This window comes from Debaryomyces fabryi (genome assembly GCF_001447935.2).
Source record: "Debaryomyces fabryi strain CBS 789 chromosome Unknown contig00007, whole genome shotgun sequence".
NCBI lineage: Eukaryota > Fungi > Ascomycota > Pichiomycetes > Serinales > Debaryomycetaceae > Debaryomyces > Debaryomyces fabryi.
The window spans coordinates 23,151-49,489 of NW_015385433.1; the positions used below are offsets into that span (position 1 = coordinate 23,151).

Below are 26,339 nucleotides of genomic sequence, written 5' to 3' on the forward strand. Positions count from 1 at the left end.
ATATACAATAAGTGCAATGAATTAAATTCAGTTATACGGTTTTTATATTCTCCGTGAAAATTTGTTTAATATCTTCAACCACATCACCCTTCACATTAACATAACCGGCAACTTTGTTCACCATTATATTTTCGGGTTTTAATAATGGATGTGCTTGTAATAAATCATTTTTAAATTGTTCAATATCACCTTTTATTCTCTTAATTTCTGTGGTAACTTTAGTATTTTGAACTTTCTTGTATACTGGCCAATGTCCATATTTGGTCTTACAAATAGAATAGTTATTGACTCCAAACCCATTATTTGGTAACTCTACGGCTTGAATAGATGCTAAAGGAGGGAATTGATATGGCTTAACTGTAGCCTTTGGCAATGGAGGCCTAACTGACTTTAATGAAATTCTAGAAGGTTTCATATTATATAAATCGTTTTGTAATACTTAACAGTAATATCTAGAGACTTGTCCTCACTATAGATTAGTACGGTTTCCATAATGAAAAATATTTCAAATATTTTCTCGGTTTTTACACGCATCAATAAATGTCGTTATTCTTAAATGCGACATTATATATTCGGTCTATATATCTTATTTAAACGGGAACTTCACTCTTTATAGAAGCCACAGGGGCTATAGTATCATCCTTCTTATGTAGTTTCATATGCTTCGTATAATTGGTCTTCTTATCAAATTGCTCTCCGCAAATTTCACAATTGAAAGCCTTCAAATGTATTTTCATATGCTTTGTCAAATTCGAGCTTTCGCTAAATCTCTTACCGCACCCAGGCCATTTACACATAAGAGGCTTTTCACCAGTATGAATTCTATTATGAATTGATAAACTTGAGCCAGTCGCGAACGTTTTGCCGCAAATCGAGCATGTGAATGGTTTCTCACCTGAATGAATTCTCAAATGCTGCTTCAACATTGAATCGACTGCAAAGGTAGAACCACAAATGTCGCATTTACATGGTTTGAAATTTGTATGGATGTGAATATGTCTTAGAAGCTTTTGTCTCTGACGGAATCCTTTACCGTTATGACGATCACAGCCGACCCAATTACAAGCATACAGTGACTTTCCCAGTCCAATGTGGTCGTCAACCAAATGAGTATGCAAGTCACCGCTTGAAAGGTGAGTTCTATTACAAGTGATTGGTTCGCCTGTAACACTATCGACTCCAATTTGCCACTTACAAGTAAAGTGTGGATCTATTATCTCGCTGCAACAAGCTTTATTCTTTTTCTGTGGTGAGAATTTAATCGAAGTAATATTGATATCATTTAATGGGCTTTGATTTGATTGCGATAAAATTGGATTGTTTGGAGACAGTATATTTGATTTGTCTGTAGAACTAGGAGTTAGCATATTAACATTATCATGAAACATGTTTTCGTTTCTCTTATGGCAATTCAAATGGTCTATTAATGAATCCAAATCAGTATTCATGTAGTTACATTCATTCCATTCACATTGATATGGTTTGAAATCTGATACTTTTGATATAGTGCTACCAGTACTATATTCCTGACCAATGTGCTGATCAAGAACATGTCTCGTAATTGTCCCATCACTTATGGTTTTGAAACAATTGTCCCATTGACACGAATATTTTGGAGACGTGGAGGTGCCTGTCAGCTGGCCAATTTCATTCACTTCCGCATCTTCTAACATGGATAATTTGTTATTGTCCCCTTGTCCATTATCTTTTAATAAGTCAAGCAAATGTTTAAAATTATTAAATTGTATGAAAAAGTCAAAGTCCGACATTGGCTTATCGTTATAAGTCTTGTTCGACATGTTTTCCTCTGAAGCATCAAGCGGAATAGAAGCATGAAAGCATGATTGGTGTACATGATGGTGATCGGCTGCTAAACCATTTTGTTCATTTGCGGCGGTGAATTCATTCTGAATTTCTGGTGTAGGATGGCATACGTGAGGAAAATGTACTTGAAAGTATTTATTAGTTGCTTTCTTTTCCTGCAGTAATTTTTGTCTTTTCAAACTGGGTTCTGTGTTATCAGCATTTACTTCTAAGCTATCGTGTGCCTTGATAATCAAATTTTCGAAAATTGGCTTCTTGGACATCTGTAGGTCACATAAATTATTCTCATGGTTATAGAAGTCATTCTCTGATGTGTTACAACAATCAAATGAAGAATTAGTAGCCATTTGAGGTTCCATGCAAGCGGGATTATTACAAACTGTATAGGCCCTTGAATCAGATGAATCTCCCAAACAGTTAGGATCCTCACAGCACTTCACCTCATTTCTATGGCAATCATCATTCTTATCAAAAGCGTCATCTTGGTGTCCATTATGGTCTAAATTTTCTGCTACGCAATCACTTGTACATGCAACCTTCTCCTTCTCTTTGGTCCCATCACACTGTAAATAGAAACAATCATCTAATTCGTCACAGAAAATGTCCTTACAAAGCGAAATATCATCAAACTCATTACAGGCTTCTAGGCCATCTTCCATGGGTCTCGACCCGGTATCAACGGTTTCTATTTCCAGTATGCCCTGATTATGATGGTCGTGATCGTGATTATGAATATGTCCATGGATATGCGTGTGGTCCTTGTGTCTATGAATATGCCCGTGAAGATACCCATGGGTCCATACTTTACCTTCTTCAAACAATTTTTCATAAAAGTTGGCCGGTATCGAATTGGAATAGCTTCCACCTGTCGGTTCGGAGTTTGATGGTACGGCTTGTTTTTCAATTGATGCCTTCATATCTGTCTCTGAACATGCATCATGCCTAAGCAACTTTTCGCTGATATCACTCGTTGAGTTAGTCATTCTGAACTTATTCATCTGTGAATATATCCAAAAAACTATCAGTATATGTGTGAAGACTTGTTATCTTTATGTCAAATATAATATTTCGAAAATCACAGAATACTCTGATAAAGACTAAGTTAATTTTGTGAATGCTTTCGATTCAATCCCATATAACTAACTATGCTTCGGTTACAACTTCTTATTCGTCTTTGTCTAACTAAATTATATTCATTCATTGGAAACCAAAAAAAAAGGTTGCAATGACCCTGGTAGTTATGGTTCAGTGGGCATATCGCATATCAGGTGGATAGCGAGAATTTTTTTGGGTGGTGGGATCTCAAGGTTGATGTCTCAACTTCCCTACACCAGCATCAATCACCGAACATCAATCCTAAATCCAAATACGATATTTTTAACTTCTAAGCTTTGAATTTTGTACTTAGCTCATGTTGTTTGAGTGAGCATGAAAATCAAATTCATAAAAATAAGGTTGTAGACATTTAATGTACGTAGTATAGTATTCATTAATTGGAAGTTGAAAACATTATGTTGGACCAGATAGACCCGATACAATTAATGAATTCACCTATATAATTACAAATATACAGCAATATGGTGAATTACAAATGGTGGTCTGGTTTACTTAATCGCCTAGCTCACAGTCTCATACCCAAATTTGAATTATGGAGATGTGAGGATTCAGTGCGTGTTGTTATTGTCTCAGTACCAAAACATATACATTGTCCACATAACTAAGTCTAACAGACGTGTTTGTATTGTTCATTCTGTATAATGTAGGGTTTAAGCGGATTAGCATGTTGCTCTTACGATAAAAATAGATAACGAATTGATTGCAATTGGCAAAAGAAGGGTATTCTTTCCCAGATTAATTCCGCATTTTCACCTCAAACTCATCACGATCTCCTCTATTTACAAACAAAGCCCATAGATAATGTACATGTACGTCAAAATAGATTTCAAGTACCCAAATAGTCAAACACGACATTTACGGAATAGCCATAGGAGATCAGTCATGAAAATGAAAAATCATTGTGGCTCTGAATACTTATCATAGTTTGGCAAACATACTGAAATTACTCCAGAATCACGTAAAGCACATTAATATTTGACCCTGAAGGGACCAAATGCTCTCAATGTTTAGTGGCTTTGTTCTCTATTGGTTTGCATAATAGATTATTTTGTCTCTAACCTTAAGCATATAGTCTTCCTATGTGCCCAAATGCACGAGATGTGAGAAAACGCTCCAATATCCTCGAACGCAGCATAATTACTCGATTTAGACTAAAGATAAACAATAATATTGCAGCACTTTTTGGAGTCATAATAGTCTTATTAATTGACTCCTGACAGTAATAGACTAAGTCGCATGTTATCTCAGCTTCTATTGGGTAGATATTCATCTAGACATAAGAGCCGTGTAGATAGTCTATGTCTATAGTATTTACCATAGTAAGCTAAAGGAATTAGAGAAGAGGTCGCATTGGGAATGCATCTACCGAATGGTCCTAATCGTATTTACTTCTTTTATTATCGGGAATAAAGTACCCGGGGAACTTATTGTCAAGCATTTTATGTATTACTTGCAGGCTGTACGCAAGTTAATTATTTACCAACTAAGTAATTTTAACCTGTTTACCCAAAAAGACGGAAGCGTGTAAAACAGATATCTATCTGATTACATCTGGTTTCAACAAACCTACTTCAATATTCATTTATCTCTTCCTGTCTCAAAACCGAATATAACGAAAATAACATTGAATAAAGGTTGATATTATGACCCTCAGTCAAATACTATCGCGGCGAAGCGGTTCTAGTAACCCCATAAAAGAAGATACAAATAAATCCTTAAAAAAATCCCCAAGCTATTTCGGAAGACTAGCTTCATTCAGTCTTCTGAGGAAAAAATCAAGTGTCTCGATAAAGAAACAGCCTATAACGATAAGAAGAATATATACGGAAGATGACTTGGCGAATTTTAATTTTAAAACCAACGGCGAAGCAGGTGACGGCGATGAATATGCTATTGACGAAATACTTTCACCCTATAGTGATGATGTTAGCGAGATTTGCACATACATTGAGAGGACTTCAGAAATGTCAGTGGAACAAATAGAGAGAAAACCACGCTACGAAGAAAGCATTGAATGCGCCACTGTTGAATTGGACAATTTCTCCAAAGATAAATTGAGCATGAAGCTGATATCAAAGGAAAATTCTAAGGAACACGAATCCCCTAGTGCTAGCTCAAGTATTTTTGAGAAGGCTAACTCATTATTGTTCGAAGATGATGCTATTTCTCATAGTACTTCGAAGCATTCTCTTATACTGTCAAAACCAAACGATACAGACAACCATAATATTTTAGATTTTGTGACAAACGAACAGTATACTGATATTGGATCTATAAATGATGCTAATATAGCTGTGTTTAAAACTCCCTCGAAGAAGCTAAATTTAAAGTTTATTGCCAGATCTCCAGGTTTGCTTCAATCAGCTTCCTCAGCACATAATTATGTATCTCCAAAGATGGCTCCTCCTTCCATGATAGTTCCTAATGACACACAAAGTGCTAAAAATTTCGAAAAAATTGATTCAGTAGCAAATAAGGATGCCCGTATAGAACATGAAAGCATGTACCTAGCAAATGGTAACTTTGAGGTTGATAGCCAATATATATATAAGAATGAAATGGCTATGTTGGTTCAGGAGCACAAGCTAACCATCAGGAAACATGAAAAAGAAATAAGCTATCTAAAGGATTTATTACAGCAAGAGAGGGATAGAAATAAATTACTTACTCTTTGCCAGCAGAAGAAATCCAAACTGAAGATTGAATCTTCACACATAAAAAAGATGAGACGCAAATTCATCCCAATCGATATATCAGTTGGATGTGAAACAGACAAATCGAATAATGAACTAAATAAGCCGCGGGATTGTCCCATGATGATCCAAGATGCATCTGCATCTCCATTTTTAGCTATCACGGGCTATAAAACACCTACTAAAGCTCTGAGTAAGAATTTTATAAGAGATAGAGGTTTGCCAATAGCCCCTACAATAAATCATTCTACTCCAGAAGGAATATTCTGTACCGGCTTAGATAATGACGCTTGGAAAGCTAAAAAGAAGCAACAAAGAAAGGATGCATATCATGCTTTGACTCATCAAACTTTGAAAGAAAATGAGACGAGCAACGGAAACATAGATTTCGCTTGCCTAAACAAAGTTTTTGGATCTAGCAGAACAGCCATGAAAACACACAATTCTGTAACTCCTTTTGACTCTATTTTAACAACTCTGGATTGTTCAAATTCTTTCCTGATGATACATGCCTAAGGCTAATTTCATCGATAATTTAATTAAGAATTAATCCCTATAGATTCTTTAATTCTCTCCCTTCTTTTCTTCGGAATTGATGATTTTCGCATAATGTATATTATCAAATATTTAATTTAATCACAAGCCACCTAAGAAATGGTAGGCTTTAATAATTTCGTAAACTATAGGTATTTAATAATATTCAAATATTTTTCAATTGTATTGTTATCTTTTCGCATCTTTTTTAAATTTCTCTCGTTTTATACCAATATATAATAAAAGTGGGAAAGTTCTACAAATTTATATCAGTAGTGTTAAATTACTTTAAATTACTAAACTAGGAAAAGCGTACTTAGTAGTATCACATAGTTGAGTCGTATCTTTTTAAAAAAAATATATATATTATGAATAGACGTATATACTGGTCATATGCGATCAACGTTACCTAATCTATAGAATACAACAACAATAAAATATCAATAAATTGGAACTCAGATGATGAAATGAACCCAGGAAAATGATTATGTTAGCCTAATATATAACTTTGAGAATAATCAAAATTTAAAAAGCAAGAATATTGGAAGCTAAATATACAAATCAGCTTTGCAATTCTTTGATTTCATTTTCATCTGCAACTAACCCCATAACAACCAAATACATATTTAAATTGTTCAATAAGTTTTGCTTTTTGTATAAGTTTGCCAAATCTGAATTATCGATGGCTTTAGCTCTATTCATGACACCGAAAATCTCGTCTCTAACTTCATCAACAATGATTCTTTGGTGACTCAACTTTCCACCCAAGGACAAGGTAGCCAAGAATTGCCAGACATAATTTTCTCTTGAGGAACCATCATCGACATCTTCAGGATGCGGTGGGAAAATTGCAGCTATACGAGATTCTAATGAAGTGAATAACTCATCGTAGCAAGAAGACCATTCCGACAAATCAGTTGCTGAGATGACACCTTCACCTCTTATTAATTCCGCACGAGACAATAAGGTTGTTAAAATTGATAAACCAATCTTAGTAGTCGATACAAAAGAAACATTGTTATGCTCAATCAAGATGACTAACAAACCAATAATTTCATTGAATTTAAAATCCTGAGCAGCATTCATCAAAACCTTAGAGAACGTTAATGAATACGCTTCCACTAATTTCAAAATAGAATCTGACACTTTCTTATCAGGGTACGTTGTATAGGAACCAAGCTTGATAACTGATAAATTTTCCAAATTTGACATTAATAATGTAACTATGGTTAAGATCTGCTCTCTAGATAAAAATTTGAATAATCTTGGCAAGATTTTCAAAGTTTTATTGTGATTTAAACATTGTATAAAAGGATTAACTTCTAATTCATCATCACCAGATGAAGAGGGTTGATCCAATATATGTAATGATTCCCATAAGTCAGTTGTGTCAACGTCACTTGTTAATCTTGATTCACTTTCAACATTCATAAGTTTCGAAATAATATTTTCTAAAATACTCATAATATCCTTCTTAGAATATTTCTTGATTGGCTTGGATGGTGCTGAAATAGATGGCGATCTTGTTTTCTTGGCAGCTGGGCTAATTTTATCCGCATTTGCATTGGAGTCACCTTCAGCAAATCCATTCCCTTCTTTCTTACCTTCTGCCTCCTTCTTTTCAATTTCTCTTTGGGCAGCCTTGCTGAAAATTTCTAACTGTTGCCTTGGCTTCTTACCATTACCAAAAGAGATCTTACCTAAAGCACCTTCTCTTGCATATTGGGTTAACTTAGGTCTTTCCTTGGCGACAGTGACAGCTTTTTGAACTTGCTGTTGCATTCTTTGTAATGCTACATCAGCTCTCTTATAACGACCACCCAATCTATGCCCACTTTGCTCCAAATAAGCTTGAGCAATGGAATTATGTTGCTGAGCGTTTTGTTGCATAGGATTGCTATTAACCTTTGGGTGAACAACTTTAAAAACCTGAGCGTAAAAATCTTCATTGTAAGGATCTTCAGTAACAATTTGAGATAATTGGAAACGAGTTACAAAGTCCTTATCCTTAGGGTTCATAATACCAGAATACTTCATAATACGAGCAACCTTGTCATGTCTTTTAGCTAATTTGGCTTGCTGTTCTGGGGTCAAGTCAGGTTGAGGAGCTTGTTGAGACTGTTGTTGAATTGGCGAGCCTTGAGAGAACTGCTGTTGTTGTTGACGTTGAGGAACATATTGTTGTTGCTGTTGTTGTTGTTGCTGTTGTTGCTGTTGTTGCTGTTGTTGTTGTTGCTGTTGTTGCTGTTGTTGCTGTTGCTGTTGTCCTTGTGTTTGATAAGCTTCACTTCCTTTTGAGCCCAACACTGGGAAATGGGAAAGATCGACCTTCGAAACCCTGCGTTGTTCAGTTTGTTGAGGAGGAACCTGCTGAGGTTGAGCCTGTTGTAATACTTGCTTTGGAACAGCTTGTTGAGGTTGAGGTTGGTGTGGTTGTGATTGAGGATGAGGTGGAAGTTGCTGACCAGAAGGTTGCATTGGTTGTGGTGGTAACTGCTGAGAACCTAATGGAGCACCTTGAAATTGCCCATATTGACCAGGAGGTGGCATGAATCCTGCTGGAGGTAACATGTAACCACCAAATTGATTTGGAGGCATCATTCCTGGTACAACAAATTGGGGTTGGGGTGGAAGTTGCTGGGATTGATCAATAGAAGTCAATTGAGCCTCAATTTCTTCTAACGATAAGATCTTCTTTTCTGGAGCTCCACGTAATTGTCCTTCAGCTGGCTGCTGAGGTTGCTGTTGACCCTGTGGGGCGTTAGATGTGCCCCATAAATCTTGCATAAACTCATCATCATTGGAATGGGAAATAGCATCAGCATAACTAATTCCTGGTCTTTGAGGTTGTGGAGCAGCAGAGACATTATTGATCCCTGCTCCTGCAAAATTGAAATCCTTTCTTACTTCTTCAGATGTACCAAATGTTTCGTCATTGAAAGCGTCGTCGCCTTCATCTAACTCATCTCCTAATCCATCATATGTATCTTGGAAATCGTAACTTTCTGTCACTTTGTCCCTTGACTGAGCATGTGGAGGCACACTAGGATCAAATCCAAAGAATGACATGTTTATATTTCTTATATTGGATGAATAAATATGTATTGCTTTGGTCTTAATTAGATGAATTTTGTCGACCGACTGAACGAAAAAAAACCGACGACATCACGTGACACAATATACAAGTATTATATCTTCAATCTATATACTATTTACATGTTTATTTGAAGGCTTGCAAAGCACTGGATAATTTCAATTTCATCTCTTCCCACTCTCCTTCAAGGTCACTCAAAACAGTGATCGCACCACCGGCACCAATTCTCCAAATGTTTTTGTCTTTCTGGTTCTCTTTGTCATTTACATAATGATAGACCGAGCGAATAACTACAGACCAATCTGAATCATCAGTTACCGACCAATAGCCTGAAACTCCACTGTAAATGCCTCTTCTACCACCAGGATTACCGTTTCGTTGCAAAGTTTCGATGGCTTGTAATAATTCCACGGATCTCTTCTTTGGAGCACCAGTCATGGAGCCTGGTGGTAATGAATGGTGCAAAATATCTATACCGTGATATTCATTTTCTTTCAACACACCTTGGATAACACTGACTAACTGATACACGGTTTCGTATTCTTCGACTGCCATTAATTGGGATACAGTTACGTTCTGAATAAACTGATGCAAATCATGTCTGATCAAATCTACAATCATTAGGTTCTCGCCCATTTCTTTCGGGGTCTTTAAAATTTCGTTAGCCATTTTCAAATTCACTTCAGGAGTTCTTTTGACGGTTCCTTTGATCGGTCTTAATTCAATCATTTTATTCTTTTGTTCATCATCTTTCCATGACAAAAATCTTTCTGGCGAAGACGAAACAAGAACAATATCTTCGAACTGTAAGAAACATGAAAAAGGAGATGGATTCTTGCGTAAAGTCAATACCTTATAGATATCCCATGGCTTAATATATGATGGCAATGTTATTTTCAGCTGTGTAGTAAGACACAACTCGTACGAATCACCTGAATGAAGATACTCTTGGCATAATTCGAATTGCTTTTTATATATTTCGTGAGATGGAAAATCAAAGTCAATTTCAGATTCATCCAAGTCCTTGCATAAGTTTTTGACACTTTCTGGTACTTTGTTGATATCCAATTTTAATTTACCCATTTTATGCACACTTTCGAGTTCTTGAGATAATTGGTCACACCATTGGCTGTCATCTGTTTTCTGGTTGATTGAACCGATAAACCATTCATTATTAATATGATCATACAACATAAATCTTTCGATAAATATTAATTTGACATCTGGAGTTGGTGAATTACAGAGCAGCTCTAATTTTTCGATTCCTATATGCTGGCCTTCTTCATAAGATATAAGGCCCACATACCCTCCAAAAAATGGAACTTCTTTAAAAGGCTTCTCTTTAAGTGACTCATTGATAATATTTCTAGGTATGTAAGAACTTTCCATTCTAGCTCCAATTAGATTCCATACTTTTTCTGATGGTTTCAAACGCAAAGTTTCATTAAACGAAGATTTATATTTTTGTATAGTTACTTCATGAATTGCATCAACTGAATGGGTTATAATTTCTGATTGTCCCTCTATTGGGATCCCAATTATTGACCACTCACCAGGAACTGATGCGGAGTTCAAAAGGAAAAAGTTAGAGTCTGTCTTATGTAAATGATCACAAATATCAACAGGAGTGATAATATCTTGGGAAGGAATGACGATTTTTCTGAAGTAAATATTTGGACGTTCATTTCCACCACTCAGAAGTTTACCACTTTTTATAAGCAGTATTTCATGTAATGCACGTTTATTTATTAGTTCATTAAGAAGCCTCTTGTCTTTATCACCTTCTCTGGTTATTGAAGTGTTTGGTCTCAGAACTTCATTATACTTCTCGGCAATTCGGTTAAAATCAACAATTAACTCATTACCTTTTGAAGAACAAATAGACTCAGGGTGATACTGAACACCATAAAAGGGTAAAGTTTTATGTTTAGCAGCCATTAATATCCTGGAATAACCTTCATCTTCTTCATTACAATAGGCTAGTGGTATTATGTCGTCACTGAGAGAATTAATATCAACGTACAATGAATGATAACGCACACTAGGAAACGAAGCCATTGGTTTGTTCCTTCTATCATGTTTACCTGGATATAAATCATTACCACTATTGTGATCTATAGGGTGAACATCATATATTTGACCATGTCTAACATTTTGAAGCTTTTTAACTTCATTACCGAATTCGAAGCATAGGCATTGGAATCCCAAACAGATTCCCAATATCGGTATAGCCTCTGTTTCTCTTTCACTAAAATAATGTAATATCCACCTAACAATACCAACATCTTCAATATTCGAGGGATGTCCTGGTCCTGGTCCTATAACAATATAATCAAACATTGGTATGTATACGTTCATAAAGTATTCATATTCATTTGGTTTGAATGTATCATTATGAATTGTAATAACTTCTTTGCCGGTATTATCAATAATCAATTGCGAAAGATTATTGGTAAACGAATCATATGAATCAATAAGGAGGATCATGGGATTACAAACTTCTACAACTCAATGTTTAGAAGATACTTATCAAGATCTGTATGAATTATTACCTAACGAAGAATAATTTTTTTTGCACTAAAAAAATAATTCGCTCTACAATAAAGATATTATTATTAATTGTATTGGACTAATTACATATCGAAGAGGATAAAATTAATCATCTTCATCATCGTCATCATCATCATCTTCATCGTCGTCTTCATCATCGTCATCATCATCATCTTCATCGTCGTCTTCATCATCGTCATCGTCACTTTCTTCGTCGCTTGAAATGTCTTGGCCTAAAGCCTTCAATTGTTTTTTGTATTTCTTATTACGTTCGTCAATATCAGACATAAGTAACATTAAGTCATCTAACTCCGATTTTGGTACCATGTTCGACGCCTGTTCCTTCAATTTCTTTTGTAACGATTCTATCTCCTCCTTAAGTGCTTTCTCACTCTTTAAAAACTCAGCCTTTTGAGTATCGAAGTCTTTACCCTTCTCTTTATCTTTTTGACTAGATTTCAAGGATTCTAGTTCTTTTTTCAATAAATCTTCGTTTTTCTTCGAAGAATCTAGCTCCTGTTTCAATTTTGCTTCATTTTCCTTTAACAGAGTCATTTCTGTTTTCAAGGTTGATGCGCTTTCCTTTGAAATGTTCAAGTCTTTTTTCAATTCCTCTTCACGGTTCTTCAAGGTTTTAGCAGACTTTAAATCTTCCTTAAGATTTTTGATTTCAGTATCTTTTGTTGTTTTAGTTGAAAATAGTTCTTTGTTGAGCCTTTCAATTTCACTCTTCAAATCTACTACTTCTGCCAGATCATCTTTTAAGGAATCAACCTTGGATTTTAGTTCTTTCAATTTTTCATTATGAATATTTTCATCTGTTTCAAATTTCTTCTTTAATTGTTCATGATCTTTTTCTAGTTGCTCAAATTTTCCTTTGTATTCCTTTAAATCAGTTGATAGCTTCGAATGATCTTTCAATTCGGTAGATAATTTATCTGTTGTAGATTTTTCGGCTTCTAAATCTTTTTTCACAATTTCAAGTTCTTTTTCAAGTTCTGTGATTGTTGAAGAAAGATTCGTCGACCTCTCTTCTAAGTCTTTTTTCGTTTGGGATTTTTGTTCAATATCATCCTTTAACGTTTGAAGTTCGTTTTCCAATTGCTTAGTCATTTCTGATGCAGCTTTATCAGATGACTTTAAGGCTGACAATTCTTGAGATATTGATCTTTTTTGCTCTTCAAGAGCAGCATAACTAGAGTCAGAATCCTTAAGCTTGCTAGACCAAGAATCCTCGGAGATTGCATTTGCACTCTTTAACTCCTCAATTTTTTCACTAAGAGCCTCTATCTCGTCCTTAGTTTCATTACCAAGTTTCTGAGCAGTTTCTAAGTCTTTTTCAAGTTGTTTAATTTTGGATTTTCCACTTTCCGATTCTTTTTTGTAAGATTCAGCAACCTTATTAATAGAATTAATTTCTTCTAGCTTAGTATTTAAATCATTTTCTAGAGTAGAAAGCGCTCGATTCTTTTCATGGAAATTGTTATTTGCAATCTCTCTCTCTTTTTTAAGCTTCTCAATTTCATCTTCAAGCTGTTTTGATGTAGCCTTTAAGGCTTCTGCTTCCTTTTTGAATTCCACTTCTTTCTCTGAAAATGCATTCGAAAGTTTCTTTTCATTCTCCAATTCAACTTTCAATGATTCAACTTTTTTAGTGAGTTTAGAAGTCGCCTCATTTGAATCACTTTTATGACTTTCAAACTCTTTGCTTATAGATTTGAGACTTTCATCCGCAATCCTTTTCTCTTTCGAAATTGCATTCAACTTGGATTCGTGAGCATTTTTAGCGATACTAAGAGCCTTTTCCAATTCTTTTATTTTATCACCATATTCCTTTATCACTGTTTCTGAATTTTGGCTTAACATGTTTCGTTCCTTTTCTACTTCCTGAACCTTTTTTTCAAGGTCAGATTTAAGATCAGAAATAGTTACCTCATGCTCAGTTATCTGGTCTTTGAGGCGCTTGGTTTCATCCGCAAATTTAGATTCCAGAGCCGATAGTTCTTTTTCTGTTGATTTTAATTTGACTTCCAAATTCTCATTTTTAGTTTGTATTTCATCAGAAATTTTCGAATTTGAAGATATATCATTTTCCAATTCTCTAATTCGACTTTCTAAAGTTTCCTTTTTCTCGCTTAAATTCTTTACAATGGTCTTTTCATTATCCAAGGATTTAACAAGCTCCTTGAGCTTGGATTCTTGGTTCTCCATGTGAACTTTCTTGTCACTTAGCTCCTTGGTTGTGCTATCCAATTTGTTGTTAATAGAAACATGAGAATCTTTATACTCAGCAATTTCTGATCTTAATTCAGATATTTCAGATTCCAATTTATTCTTTTCATTCGATACTTGCTTTAGCTTGGCCAATTCTTCCTCAGCAATAGACTTTGCTTTTTGCATCAGTTCCAATTTCTTTTGAACTATTTCTTTTTCTTCTTCTAGTTTTGTCAAGTTTTGGTTTAATTCAGACTTTTGTTTTTCGAATTCTTCAGAGGATTTTTTTGATCCTTCTTCAGCACTTTGTATGGATTTTTCTAGATCAACTTTTGTCTTTTCTAAAGCAGAAATTTGATCAGCCAATTTAGAAGATGAATCTAGATGATCCTTGAGTTGTTTTGCGGTTTCTAAACACTTAAAATTCGCAGCTTCTAGTTCTTGTGAAAGCTTTGAATTCCCAGAGTCTAATTCTTCCACCCGTTTCAAATGCGTTTCTTTCAATGAAGCAATGCTGAGATCTTTATTTTTCAACTTTTCTATAACTTCATCATACTCGCCCGTTTTCGAAACCAACGACTTTTCTAATTCTTCCTTTAGTTTAGTATGCTTAGCTTTAAACGTCAGCAATTCCTCTTCTATGGATTTATGCTTCAGCTCAGCATCTGCTTTCGAATTGGTTATATCGTCCAAGTCTTTTTTGAGTTTTTCATTTTCAGATTTCAATACTTCAAGTTGACTATCATAATCAAGTTTTAGATCGTTGTATCTTTTAGATTCTTGTGACAATTTCTCTTTCAAACCTTCAAATTCAGTAGAGATTGTAGAATGGTTGCTATCCAAAGAGTCTTTCTCTAACTTTAAATCATTGATGCTTGAATTTAACTTGTTAACTTCAGCAGATGATTCCACTTTAAAGGCCTCAAATTCTTTAGTTATTGTCGACTTTTCGTCTTTTAATAAATTGAATTCCAGTTGCAACGAATTATATTCGTCACTTTTAGTTTTGATCTCAATTTTGTATTTCTCGATTTCTTTATCAGAGATATTTTTAGCTGATTTCATCTCTTGAAATGCAGACGCAGCAGATCTTAATTTATCCATCAAATGCTCATTAGTTGCCTCTACATCATCAAGTTTTTCTTTCATTTCACGAGACTTTTTCTCACTATGCTCATTGTAGGAAATTGATTCAGATATTTTCTTATTCAAATCTTCGACTTTTTCTTTGAACAAGTCATTAGCTTTTTGCAATTTTTCAATTCTAGCTTCAAAGTTTTTCGTGATGCTGACAATCTCTACCTTCAAAGAGTCAATCTTCTTTTCGTGGGATTTAATGCTATTGTCAGCCTCCTTCTTCTGTTTACTAAGTTGAAACAATTCCCTACTCATTTTATTTATACCATCTTCAGCCTTTTGTCTAGCTTGTTCAGAATTTTCTAATTTTTGCTCTAAATTTTTAACTAAATCATCGCTCACTCCAACCTTTTTTAATGCATCTTGTAATTCCTTGAAATATTTAGTAGACGAAGTTTCAAACTCTCTTTTTGATTTTTCAGTTGCTTGTAAACTTTTATTGGCATTGTTATACTTTTCGTTGACAGAGGAATGCTTGCTTTCTAATTCTTTCAACTCATTTAACGCTTTGTCTAATTTTGATTTCAAATCTTCACCATCTTTATTCAATTTATGAATTTCTTCCTGAAGTTTTGTTTCTGTTTCAGAAGCTTTAACTTTTTCCTGATCTAACTGGGTTTTAAGTAAATTATGCTTTGTGTCTAGTTCTTCATAAATCTCAAAAGATATATGTCCCTGGGGTTCGGCATGAGGGTCATGAAATAACGCCTTCTTTAATCGAGGGAAATTTTCTTTGATCAAGTTTACATAAATAGCTTCGAAATAAACATCAGGTAAACCGGTTTGATCTTTAGTATTACTTAGTGGTGATTCTCCATCGAAACTCTTGAATAGCTCGTTATCCTTAAATTGTCTTACCTTTAAAGAGTAGTTGTCTTTGCCCATTGCTTTCACTAAAAGGGAATGTAGTTCTAATCTAGGCATAGGAGAATCTTTTGACGAGAATTCATAAACCACACCCAATAGAATTGTAGCCATACCATGCACCAACACGGCCAGTTCGGAGGAATTATTAGAAAGAAATGTCAATATAGACTTAATAATCGTAGAGTCTTCTAAAAATTCATTTACTGCATTAAAATCTTCATACAACCAAATAGTTAATAACATTAGATATCCAACTGAGATACGAGGGTCCATATTATCTAAGGTTGTTATCAATAGACCTGAGATAGCTTGAATCGAGCTCATGACTTCTTCACCAGCACTTTCATCACCGGTATGGACTTTCTGGGCTGCCATTTTGTTTTCTTCATGTTCTTCAAATAGATAGATCAAAATTACAGCAGCAAACCATAATCTGTAAGGGTTCAATTTAATATCAGCATCATAATCCATTAGGGTCGCGAATATGTTTCCAAAGGGAGTAGGAATAGTATTACTGTCTTGCATCTTTTCATGAGCCATTGAATTTGCTTCTTTACTAGATGATCCATTGTTAGCCGTATTGTCTTTTAATTCATCGTCCTTTTTGTTTTCTTCTTTTTCGTCACCTAAATTTGAAAAATACTGAGGGTCCGCATATGCCTTTATTTGATCTGTTAAAAAAGCTGACTTTGAATCCTTGTTTTCTTTGAAGTATGCATGCAAACATTGCGCTGCCCCCATTCTTATATCAAATACATGAACTGAATTAATAAATAATGTCCAGTTGAGCAATGCAATAGTGACAGGTATCGACTTGTCATATGACTTTAATTGGGTTGGCATAGACGGATCAATATACGGAACATCTATCTGTGAAAATTGTAATTGGATTTCCGGATTACCGCTTATTAAATCTGCAGTTGTAAGCAACGCAATCGATCTAACTGCATTAGCAGTCACTGGCGAGAAAACTAGCTTTAAAACAATAAACGAAACACCCGATTGAAATAATTTCTCTTGATTTATTTGTAACGACTCGTTGTCTTCCGAGACTAATATTCTACATATTTCCAAGGCAATGATCATATTCTGTAATCTCTGTTCCGTCCATACCATGGGTGGTGGAAGTATAGGCATACCATTCTCATCCATTAATTCACCATCCACTGCATCCTCCACTGGTTCACCCAACAACTTAGCTAAGCGTGGAACACATTGTGTTTCTAGGAAAAATTTCTGATTAGATGCATTATATTGCAACAAGTTGGTAATCAACGTAAGGCAATCTTGCACAAGAATCGAACCTCTTATTCCTCCCTCTTCGTCAATAATATCAAAAAGACTATCAAAGGTATTTTCAAATGCAACTAGCTTTTGAATATTAAAATTACGGTTAACGATTGCCATTAAAAGCAAAATGGCCTCATTTCTAACTGGGTCATGAGAATCATTCAATAGAGAAACTAATGTAGAAACGGCTGTTGGTATATTCATTAAACAGTCTTTGGTTTTTTCTCCTCTCGTTGATACCAATGCCTCTAATAATTGCAAGGTGTACAACCTAATATGGAAATTATCATTCTCCAGTAATATCTCGAGTAATAACGAAATACACTCTTCATCTTGAGTAACTTCATCAGCAATCCACAAAGAAAATTGATCAACAGAAGCATCGCTCATTAATATTGGAGACGGATATTTTCCATTCTGGAGTCTCGACTGTTGTGAAATCCAACCTCGGGTTAAATCATCGTCTCCTTCACCTCTAATAAATAGAATAAGTAACGTTTCTAAAATCGCTTTTATGATAACAGGATTCGAGGAATCTTTCTTCAACGTTGTAATTAATGCTCTTAATCCGTATTCCACAACCGACTCTCTATATTGCCTGCTGAAACTTTTTAATCCTAATACGGCTGATCTTCTATCTGAGGACAAGGTGGCATGCTGTAGTCTATTACAAAGAGTAGGAATTGCTTCCTCTACCAGCTGAACCTGATTTTGCTGGGATAATATACTATTCAAGTAATCCATTTCCCTTTCAATTGAGTAGACAATCGATCCTACTCGTTAATGAATATAGCGGTATTATTCTTGATGTTTAACTCGAAAGTGAAAAATTTGGTTCGCGTAGACCCATAGAATTAATACGAGTATTTTTATTTACAAACATTTAGCTAAATAAATTATTTGAAACCTTTATTACCCAACTAACTTTATAATTAGTGTTTTAAATGGAAATATCATATCGTGCTGAGTATTCTGTGGTACTCCGATTAATATGAATAATAACTTATGGGACGATGCCTATAGCGATGAGACCACTAATTCGTCAACGGTAGTCTTTTTCCCAGACATGTCTGAATTTGAAGATAAAGCTCAAAGAGAAGAAGAAGATAATTCAAATGAAGGAATTATTTCAGACTGGGCTCTCAAGAAGATTGGAACTTTGCAAGCACGCTTAGAAGCGATGCAAAGTGCCAAAGACTCAAAGCGATTCACTGGATCACACTTTTACCTGAAATTTGCATCAAACGTTATTTTTAACTTGGCAAACGAAGTATTTGGCTACAATGGATGGTCATCTGAGATTATCAGTTACCATTGGTACACGAGCATCTTGATGAAGAAACTAATGAATATTCAGTCAAATATAATGTTGTTGCTCGTATAATTTTGAAAGACGGCACTTACAACGACGAGTTAGGTACGGGAGAGGCCACAAATATGCCGCACAAACATATGTGTTATAACAAAAGTAAAAAACAAGCTATAACTGATGGATTGAAGAACTCTATTTTAGGATTACGAGATCTACTTCTTGAGAACGAATTGAAGAATTTTGTTAAAACTGAACAAGACAAGCTGTAATATAATTTTCAAGTATGCTACTTTATTAGCTATATAATGTTTACACGACTAAAAATCTAAAATATTCTTTTTTGGGAAATCAGATATTGTTGGAACTGGAATTTCAGGTATTAAGTATACTTCACCATTGTCATCAATTCTTTCTCTATCTCTTTCGCTCATGTTGTGAATTTCCTCAATATTTTCTCTCAAGAAATCAAGAAGTTCCATCCAGTTTTTCTGAATTTGATAGGCTTGTTCTTTCATGTTCCTTCTAATTAATCCCTCAATTAATCTAATAGCATCAGGTTGTGTTTGATCCAATCTTTCTAATAAACGACCGACAGATCTAATAAGATATTCTTCTTCATAGATAGTACCTTTTCTACCTTTAGCCTTCTTTCTCTCTTCTCTCTTACGATTTTTGGCAGTTCTTCTAGATGCACCAGTCTTAGCTGTGCCGGATGTTTTACCAGTATATCTAGTAAAAAAAGAAGGCGTGGTTGAAGTTTCCGATGCTGCCACAGAAACATTATCTGGTGTATCGAAGTCGTCATTTGGTGCTCCATAAAACGAATATGGGTCTTCTTGTTTCTTAGCTCTTAATTCTCTTAATCTTCTCAATTGGGATGTCATTTGACCTTTACAATCAGCCAATAATTCAGCAATAGTTCCGAATCCTTCATTCAATTGAATATCCACTATAGAAGGAATCAAATCATCCTTCTTTTCTTTAACTGCTAATAAAATTGCATCTTCGTAAAAATAATTTTTACAATATAATTTTATTGCTTCTTCAATATTTCCTAAGAAATAAAATTCAATTTCTGCAGCTGCAGCGTATTTATGTTCTTCGGTTAAAGAAGATACCAATCTTTCAGCAGAAGAAATCAATTTAGATTTGTATTCAGCCTTTTGAACTATTGATAATGCTTCTTTCCATTTCTTGCCAAGTATGTAATTTTCAAGCGCATTTTCAAAATCACTCAAGTATTCGTAAGTTAATGCAGACTCACTAAAGTTTTGTTGGTCATGTAAATAATCCGCATATAATCTTAATATATCATTCGTTCTTCCAGAATCATATTTGTAAATAAGCAATGCTTTTTTATATAATTCATGAGCCACAACATATTCATCGAATTCATCATGAGATTCTTCACCAATCTCAAATAACCAGCCTAATGCCTTTTCATAATTCTTAAGGTAATCGTCAATTAAGAATTGCTTTCTTAACTGTGGTTGTGTATGCAAGTTTTGTAAAAATGGTAAATATTCTTTTGGATCCTTTTGAGATTGTTGAGCAATGGCTAAGGTCAATTTAACGTCATATAATCCCAAAGCAGTATCATATAATTTATTAACATCCTGCAAGAAGCACAAATGTATAACAGCTTGTTCAGTTTGTTCAACACTCTTGAAGCCACCTACTAATTTTAATGCATCTGGTAAATTTGGAGGATTCTCACAAGCGTACGCAGTAATAATTGTTTGCAAATATTTTTCGAAATATTCAGGCTTCAATAATACAGATAAAATCTTTTCACAGATTTTATTAACCTTTGAATCTTTGGGGTCCTTCTTTTGGACTTTATTCCTAATCATTTTCTTAGTACCATCATTCTGTACAGGAGTAGGTTGTGATTCTAATTGCAATGACTTCAATCCTGTGGTGATATTCTCAGACTCTCTAATAGTATCTTTGTATTTGGTTAATGTAACATCTTCCTCATGTAAACATGAAACAAACAAATCCAAATGTTCGACTTTCTTTATTTGATTGACAAAGACTTCGACATTAGCAGAAAATAGTTCTGGATCGTAATCATGTAAAATATCCAAGTCGATTCTGTGTGTACGACATGCCAAAAATGCTTCTTTATAATTCTTCTGTTTAATGAATTTACGAACTCCTGATAACACCATAATTCTAGGGCAGATAGTTTCTAAATTCCCTCTAGGTGCTTCTAATACTACGGAGTATTTAGATGGCATAGCATTTACTAAAATAGATCCTCTTTCAACTTGTCTTATTCTTTCATCAATTGAAGATTCGTTATTATCATTAGTCTTTTGGAAAATATCATACTCAAAGTTACCAGTCGCTGATTTCAAGTGAATAAAGCATAATTGTGATTGGGCAGTAGTGAAAAGAAGATGAGACTCGGTCGTCTTTAATGAAGTGACTGCGGTCGCAATTTGCTTTTGGTCAGCGAATAATTTACCATTTGTTGAAATTCCGAAAGCTATCAAAACAGGATCAGAATCTTCCATTTCTTCGTCGGAAGAAGTAACAGCTAATTCAAAATCACGACATAATTGGGGAAATTTACTGACTTCCGCAAGATCTTGACGAGAATTCAATTGATAAACCGTACCGTCGATAGTTTGTAAAGCTACAGCATTGAAGTCAGCTTGTGATTTCAATAAAACAACTTTTGGTACAAAATTAATTGAGTCGTTAAATATAGGTGAAGCAATATCATCACGAATATCAAACTCAATAGCCTTTGAATAATTTCCAGCATCAACAACCACAACTATCGTAGAATCAGCTACAAATGCAATTTGCTTTGAAAATTCTGCTGGACCCATGAATTGAGTTGAATCAATTTTGCTAATAATCTTTGGATGCTTTCCCTTTTTCATGTTTTCAATTGGTAAATGGCAAATATAAATATCGTTCTTGCTGGTTAATATAGCATAGATCTCATTCGATTTACTGATTGCTAAATCGGTAATGTTATCTTCAACTTCTATCTCCCTAAAACTGATAGGTGGGGGAACATTGGCTACGGACAATGGAGTAATCTTCACAATATTACCGTCAGCAACTAAAGTCATACCAATGTCATGGCCCAACTGCGTAGAGCCCGTAGTAATTTTATAGGCCAAATCAATGACTTGTATACCACATCTCAGTGTCCCAATCATTAAATGTAATGGCTTTTCAGGGTGAAATTTAATAAACGAAACTTCATTTGAAGAGTCATCTTCAGTCACGTAGATTTCTTGTTTCAAATACCAATGGTAATTCTTGTTAGTCCATAATTGAACCCTATCAGTTAATTGAAATGCTAAGACCTCACTGTCTGAAGACCATTCAAGGTTCTGAATTGATTCTTCAAATGGGTTTAATCTGGTGTTAAATTCACCATGTCTCAAACCATTTCTTTCATAGAAAACTAAGTCTAAGGTTTCATCACCGTCGTCATCAGTATGTCTTTGAGTTGATGCAATTAAAGAGCCCTGAGGCTTCCAAGATAAATTGTGTTCTAATCCATCCACTGCTTCCGAAACACTGTCTAATTCACCTTCTCTACTGAAAACTCTAATGACTCTTCTGTCATACAATTCTTGAGTATCTTCGACCAAAACAGGTTCAACTGTTGTAATGGCAAAATATTCGCAGTCACCTCTCCAACTTATACTAGCAGATCTATCATCAAACTCTGAAATAGTACCCTTTTCTAATTGTGCTACCGTAGGGTCTCTTAATGGAGTGTCTTCCTTTAAATCTAAGCCTGCGTGTTTCAAAGCTTCCTTTTCTCTTTCTAATGCCTTTGCACCTTTACCTTTGAATTGTGTCTCTTTCTTACCCCATCCAACAGATACGTGCTTGGAGTCGGTAATTTTTATATCATCTGGGTTTAATTGTTTTTCATTGAGTGGCTCGAATAATCTAGACAACAAGAGCAAGTTATTTTCTCTTGTTAAAATCGCTAATGTTTCTTCATCAGGAGACCATGACGATGCCAATAAACCTGAATCAATAGACCCTACGATTTCTACCATCGTAGTGTCTGGGTCTGGCTGTGCTGGGTCATATGTAGCTGTAACGATATCTCCATTTTCCATAACAAATATCAACTGGCAGGCATCAACGAAATGATTGAATGATAAAATACGACCACCATCACTAGGAAATGAAGCTAATACCAATACCTCTCCATTTTTCATAAATTGTTGTACTTCGATTATTCCCGATTCCTCTGACGATAGAGCAAACGTTACACTATTAGACACTGCATCAAAAACTGAATCAACAAGACCCAAATCTGGGTATGTCTTCGATTCAGGAGAAATATGCCCTTTGTTCAAGACTATCAAATTTCTCATATTCAATCAATATTTACAATTTAGACTGCTTTTCCTAACTCTATCGTCTCCTGTTGCATTTATGAACCTCTTGATGCTCATCGTACGAAAAAAATTGTACCTTTATATAGTACTGCATACAACACATAGTCTTTCTATGGGATTTTGCAATTTATGACCTTCAAACGGATAGTTTAAGGCATTGCTAGAAAAGGAGTATCAAAGGGACGTTTCAATACATAAAGGCCGGCGTGGATCCTCTGGGTCTTATAGCATTATGTTCTCTAATGGTGAATAAGAATATGCGAAACTGGATTTTGAAAACTTCCAATCTTCTAGAAGCCTACCAGGTTAAAACGTCTAACAAATAGTCTACATTACACTCTTGGATGGTACTATAATTCAAGGGTATTATCATTTATAATGATTAAAACATATTTTTACTAGTCTTTATCTGGTGTACTAGAATTGGTCACAAAACAGACCAACAAAAGAGTCGTGGACTTACCGAAATACTAGCCGTCCTCAATCCTCTCCTGTCAAGGAAACATATATGACTTTCTCCTTAGTATGAAGAAAAGCAAATCAAGGCCACTTTAATCTAAAACAGTTAAATATTGCAATTAACATGTCAGAAAAAGAAGAGGCGGTTTTCCGTATGTTATCAGATGAATATTTAGATGAAATAGAGAATATTGAATAGGATTACTAACTAATGTTTGTAGGTTCTGCCGAAATGTCTTTGGTTCAATTATATGTTCCGACAGAAGTTTCGAGGGCTATTGTTTATGAGATTGGTCAATTGAATATGATTCAGTTTAGGGATTTGAATTCTAAGGTCAATGAATTTCAAAGATCGTTCGTGAAGGAATTGAGAAGATTGGATGAGATTGAAAGACAATATAACTTTTTCAAGAAGGAGTTGGACCAAAGAAGTATTCCTGTCAAGACATATCCATACCTGAATGAAATGCAAAACATTGTTCCGCAGAGTGAGATTGATACTCATGTTGAGAATGGCAAATTGTTGGAGGACCGTGTTTCTCAGTTGATCGATTCCACGGAGTCATTATACTACAAACAAAAGGATTTGAAGCAATTGAAATACAGTATTCAAAGTGTTGGGAACTTTTTTGGGACGAATAGCGGCCCCCAACAAGAATCGGGCGATGATGCTTTGTTAGCTCAACTTGAAGCTGGTGGTATTTCTGATTTACGTGATCCATCGTTTATTTCTGGTGTAATCAACAGGGATAAAGTTTTCACTTTACAACAAATTTTATGGAGAGTTTTAAGAGGTAACTTGTACTACCATTCTGAAGAATTGGCGGAACCAATTTATGACGTTAAGACCAATACCTACGTTGATAAGAATTCATTTATTATTTTTTCACACGGGACTATTGTTTATGAACGTATTAAGAAGATTTGTGAATCCTTGGACGCTGACTTGTATAAAGTAGATTCGACCAATGAATTGAGAAGTGAGCAGTTAAGGGAAGTTGATTCAAAGTTGGCAGATATTTCGACTGTTTTATCCCAAACTGAAAATGCGTTAAACTCAGAATTAATCGCTATCTCAAAGGATTTGTCCAAGTGGTGGGAAATTGTAGCGAGAGAAAAGGCAGTATACAAAATAATGAACAAATGTAATTACGATGATTCTAGAAAAGCGTTGATTGCCGAAGGTTGGATTCCAAGTGACGAAGTGCAAACCTTAACTTCAACTATCAAGTCCTCCACGGCTTCTCAATCTATCCCAACAATCATTAATGTCCTAGAGACCTCGAGAACACCTCCTACATATCATAGAACGAACAAATTCACTGCCGCATTTCAAAATATTTGTGATGCTTATGGTATTGCAACCTACCGTGAAGTTAACCCAGGTTTACCAACCATTATTACTTTCCCATTTATGTTCGCTATTATGTTTGGTGACTTAGGTCATGGGTTTATTTTAACGTTAGCTGCTTTTGCATTAGTTTACAATGAAAAGAAACTAGGTGCAATGAAACGAGATGAAATTTTTGACATGGCATTTACAGGTCGTTACATTTTGTTATTAATGGGTATTTTTTCGATGTACACCGGTTTCTTGTATAATGATATCTTTTCTAAATCCATGACCCTCTTTAAAGCAGGTTGGGAATGGCCAGAAAATTTTGAAATAGGTGAATCTATCGAAGCAAAAAGGACTGGTACTTACATTATGGGTTTAGATCCGACTTGGCATGGATCTGAAAATGCTTTGTTGTTCACAAATTCCTATAAAATGAAATTATCTATTTTAATGGGTTATTTACATATGTCTTATTCATATTGTTTCTCATTAACTAACTACCTTCATTTTAAAAGTATGATTGATATAGTAGGAAATTTTGTTCCTGGTTTATTATTTATGCAAGGTATTTTTGGTTACTTGTCGTTATGTATCGTTTACAAATGGTCCATTGATTGGTTTGCAATTGAGAAGCAACCACCAGGGTTATTGAACATGTTAATTTCAATGTTTTTATCTCCAGGAACGGTTGAAGAGCCTTTATACAGCGGGCAATCTACTGTCCAAGTATTTCTTTTACTAATTGCTTTAATTTGTGTTCCATGGTTATTATTAGCTAAGCCATTATATTTTAAGAGAAAGTTCGCTCAAGAAGCTCATCAATATCAACAATTACCAAATGATGATAACGAAGATGAGCATAACACTGACAATAACCAAGAAGATGAAGAAGACCACGAAGAGCACACATTTGGTGACATAATGATTCATCAAGTGATTCATACTATCGAATTTTGCTTGAACTGTGTTTCTCACACTGCATCATATTTGAGATTGTGGGCATTATCTTTAGCACATGCCCAATTATCTACTGTCTTATGGTCTATGACCATTGGAGGTGCCTTTGGTAAGACTGGAATTGTTGGAGTAATCATGACAGTTGCTTTGTTTGCCATGTGGTTTGTATTAACTGTTGTTATCTTAGTTATTATGGAGGGTACTTCCGCCATGTTGCACTCCTTAAGATTGCATTGGGTTGAGTCTATGTCTAAGTTCTTCGAAGGTGAGGGTACTTTGTACGAACCTTTTGGTTTTAGAAACTTGTTAGAAGGTGTATTTTAAGCTATTAAAATTGAGATCTCTTGATTATATATATGAGGTCATTTATTATTACAGACATTATTTATAAAGCCTAAATTCACAATTGTTTATTCATTATTCATTATTTAATTCTTTATATATAAATCTTCTATATATTTATATTTTATATATGCAGGATTTAAATCATCTCTCATCGCTATATTTGAAAAAATATTGATTCTTCTAAACTAATGCTAGTCTTGTAAATTAGTTAGGAGAG

The 26,339-nt window shown here is 34.8% G+C and overlaps 9 protein-coding genes across 9 annotated transcripts; 3 read left to right on the plus strand and 6 right to left on the minus strand.

The window, feature by feature from the left end:
- Positions 1 to 31: 31 nt before the first annotated feature.
- On the minus strand, positions 32 to 415 carry IMG2 (mitochondrial 54S ribosomal protein mL49; the record flags this gene model as incomplete). The annotated part of the gene is made up of 1 exon (XM_015609409.1): positions 32 to 415. The coding sequence occupies one exon, from the start codon at positions 413 to 415 to the stop codon at positions 32 to 34; it is 384 nt and encodes a 127-aa protein (XP_015469706.1).
- A 175-nt stretch (positions 416 to 590) lies between these two features.
- On the minus strand, positions 591 to 2,807 carry CSR1 (Csr1p; the record flags this gene model as incomplete). The annotated part of the gene is made up of 1 exon (XM_015609410.1): positions 591 to 2,807. One exon carries the CDS (start codon positions 2,805 to 2,807, stop codon positions 591 to 593), a length of 2,217 nt encoding a protein of 738 aa, XP_015469707.1.
- A 2,097-nt stretch (positions 2,808 to 4,904) lies between these two features.
- Positions 4,905 to 6,149, plus strand: AC631_00581 (uncharacterized protein; the record flags this gene model as incomplete). The annotated part of the gene is made up of 1 exon (XM_015609411.1): positions 4,905 to 6,149. One exon carries the CDS (start codon positions 4,905 to 4,907, stop codon positions 6,147 to 6,149), a length of 1,245 nt encoding a protein of 414 aa, XP_015469708.1.
- A 579-nt stretch (positions 6,150 to 6,728) lies between these two features.
- Positions 6,729 to 9,236, minus strand: AC631_00582 (uncharacterized protein; the record flags this gene model as incomplete). Its single annotated transcript, XM_015609412.1, has 1 exon — positions 6,729 to 9,236. One exon carries the CDS (start codon positions 9,234 to 9,236, stop codon positions 6,729 to 6,731), a length of 2,508 nt encoding a protein of 835 aa, XP_015469709.1.
- Positions 9,237 to 9,387: 151 nt separating this feature from the next.
- Positions 9,388 to 11,748, minus strand: ABZ1 (4-amino-4-deoxychorismate synthase; the record flags this gene model as incomplete). The annotated part of the gene is made up of 1 exon (XM_015609413.1): positions 9,388 to 11,748. The coding sequence occupies one exon, from the start codon at positions 11,746 to 11,748 to the stop codon at positions 9,388 to 9,390; it is 2,361 nt and encodes a 786-aa protein (XP_015469710.1).
- Positions 11,749 to 11,916: 168 nt separating this feature from the next.
- Positions 11,917 to 18,063, minus strand: USO1 (Uso1p; the record flags this gene model as incomplete). Its single annotated transcript, XM_015609414.1, has 1 exon — positions 11,917 to 18,063. One exon carries the CDS (start codon positions 18,061 to 18,063, stop codon positions 11,917 to 11,919), a length of 6,147 nt encoding a protein of 2,048 aa, XP_015469711.1.
- Positions 18,064 to 18,310: 247 nt separating this feature from the next.
- Positions 18,311 to 18,703, plus strand: RAD59 (Rad59p; the record flags this gene model as incomplete). Its single annotated transcript, XM_015609415.1, has 1 exon — positions 18,311 to 18,703. One exon carries the CDS (start codon positions 18,311 to 18,313, stop codon positions 18,701 to 18,703), a length of 393 nt encoding a protein of 130 aa, XP_015469712.1.
- A 245-nt stretch (positions 18,704 to 18,948) lies between these two features.
- On the minus strand, positions 18,949 to 22,998 carry AC631_00586 (Elongator subunit; the record flags this gene model as incomplete). The annotated part of the gene is made up of 1 exon (XM_015609416.1): positions 18,949 to 22,998. One exon carries the CDS (start codon positions 22,996 to 22,998, stop codon positions 18,949 to 18,951), a length of 4,050 nt encoding a protein of 1,349 aa, XP_015469713.1.
- Positions 22,999 to 23,713: 715 nt separating this feature from the next.
- On the plus strand, positions 23,714 to 26,101 carry VPH1 (H(+)-transporting V0 sector ATPase subunit a; the record flags this gene model as incomplete). Its single annotated transcript, XM_015609417.1, has 1 exon — positions 23,714 to 26,101. One exon carries the CDS (start codon positions 23,714 to 23,716, stop codon positions 26,099 to 26,101), a length of 2,388 nt encoding a protein of 795 aa, XP_015469714.1.
- Positions 26,102 to 26,339: the final 238 nt, after the last annotated feature.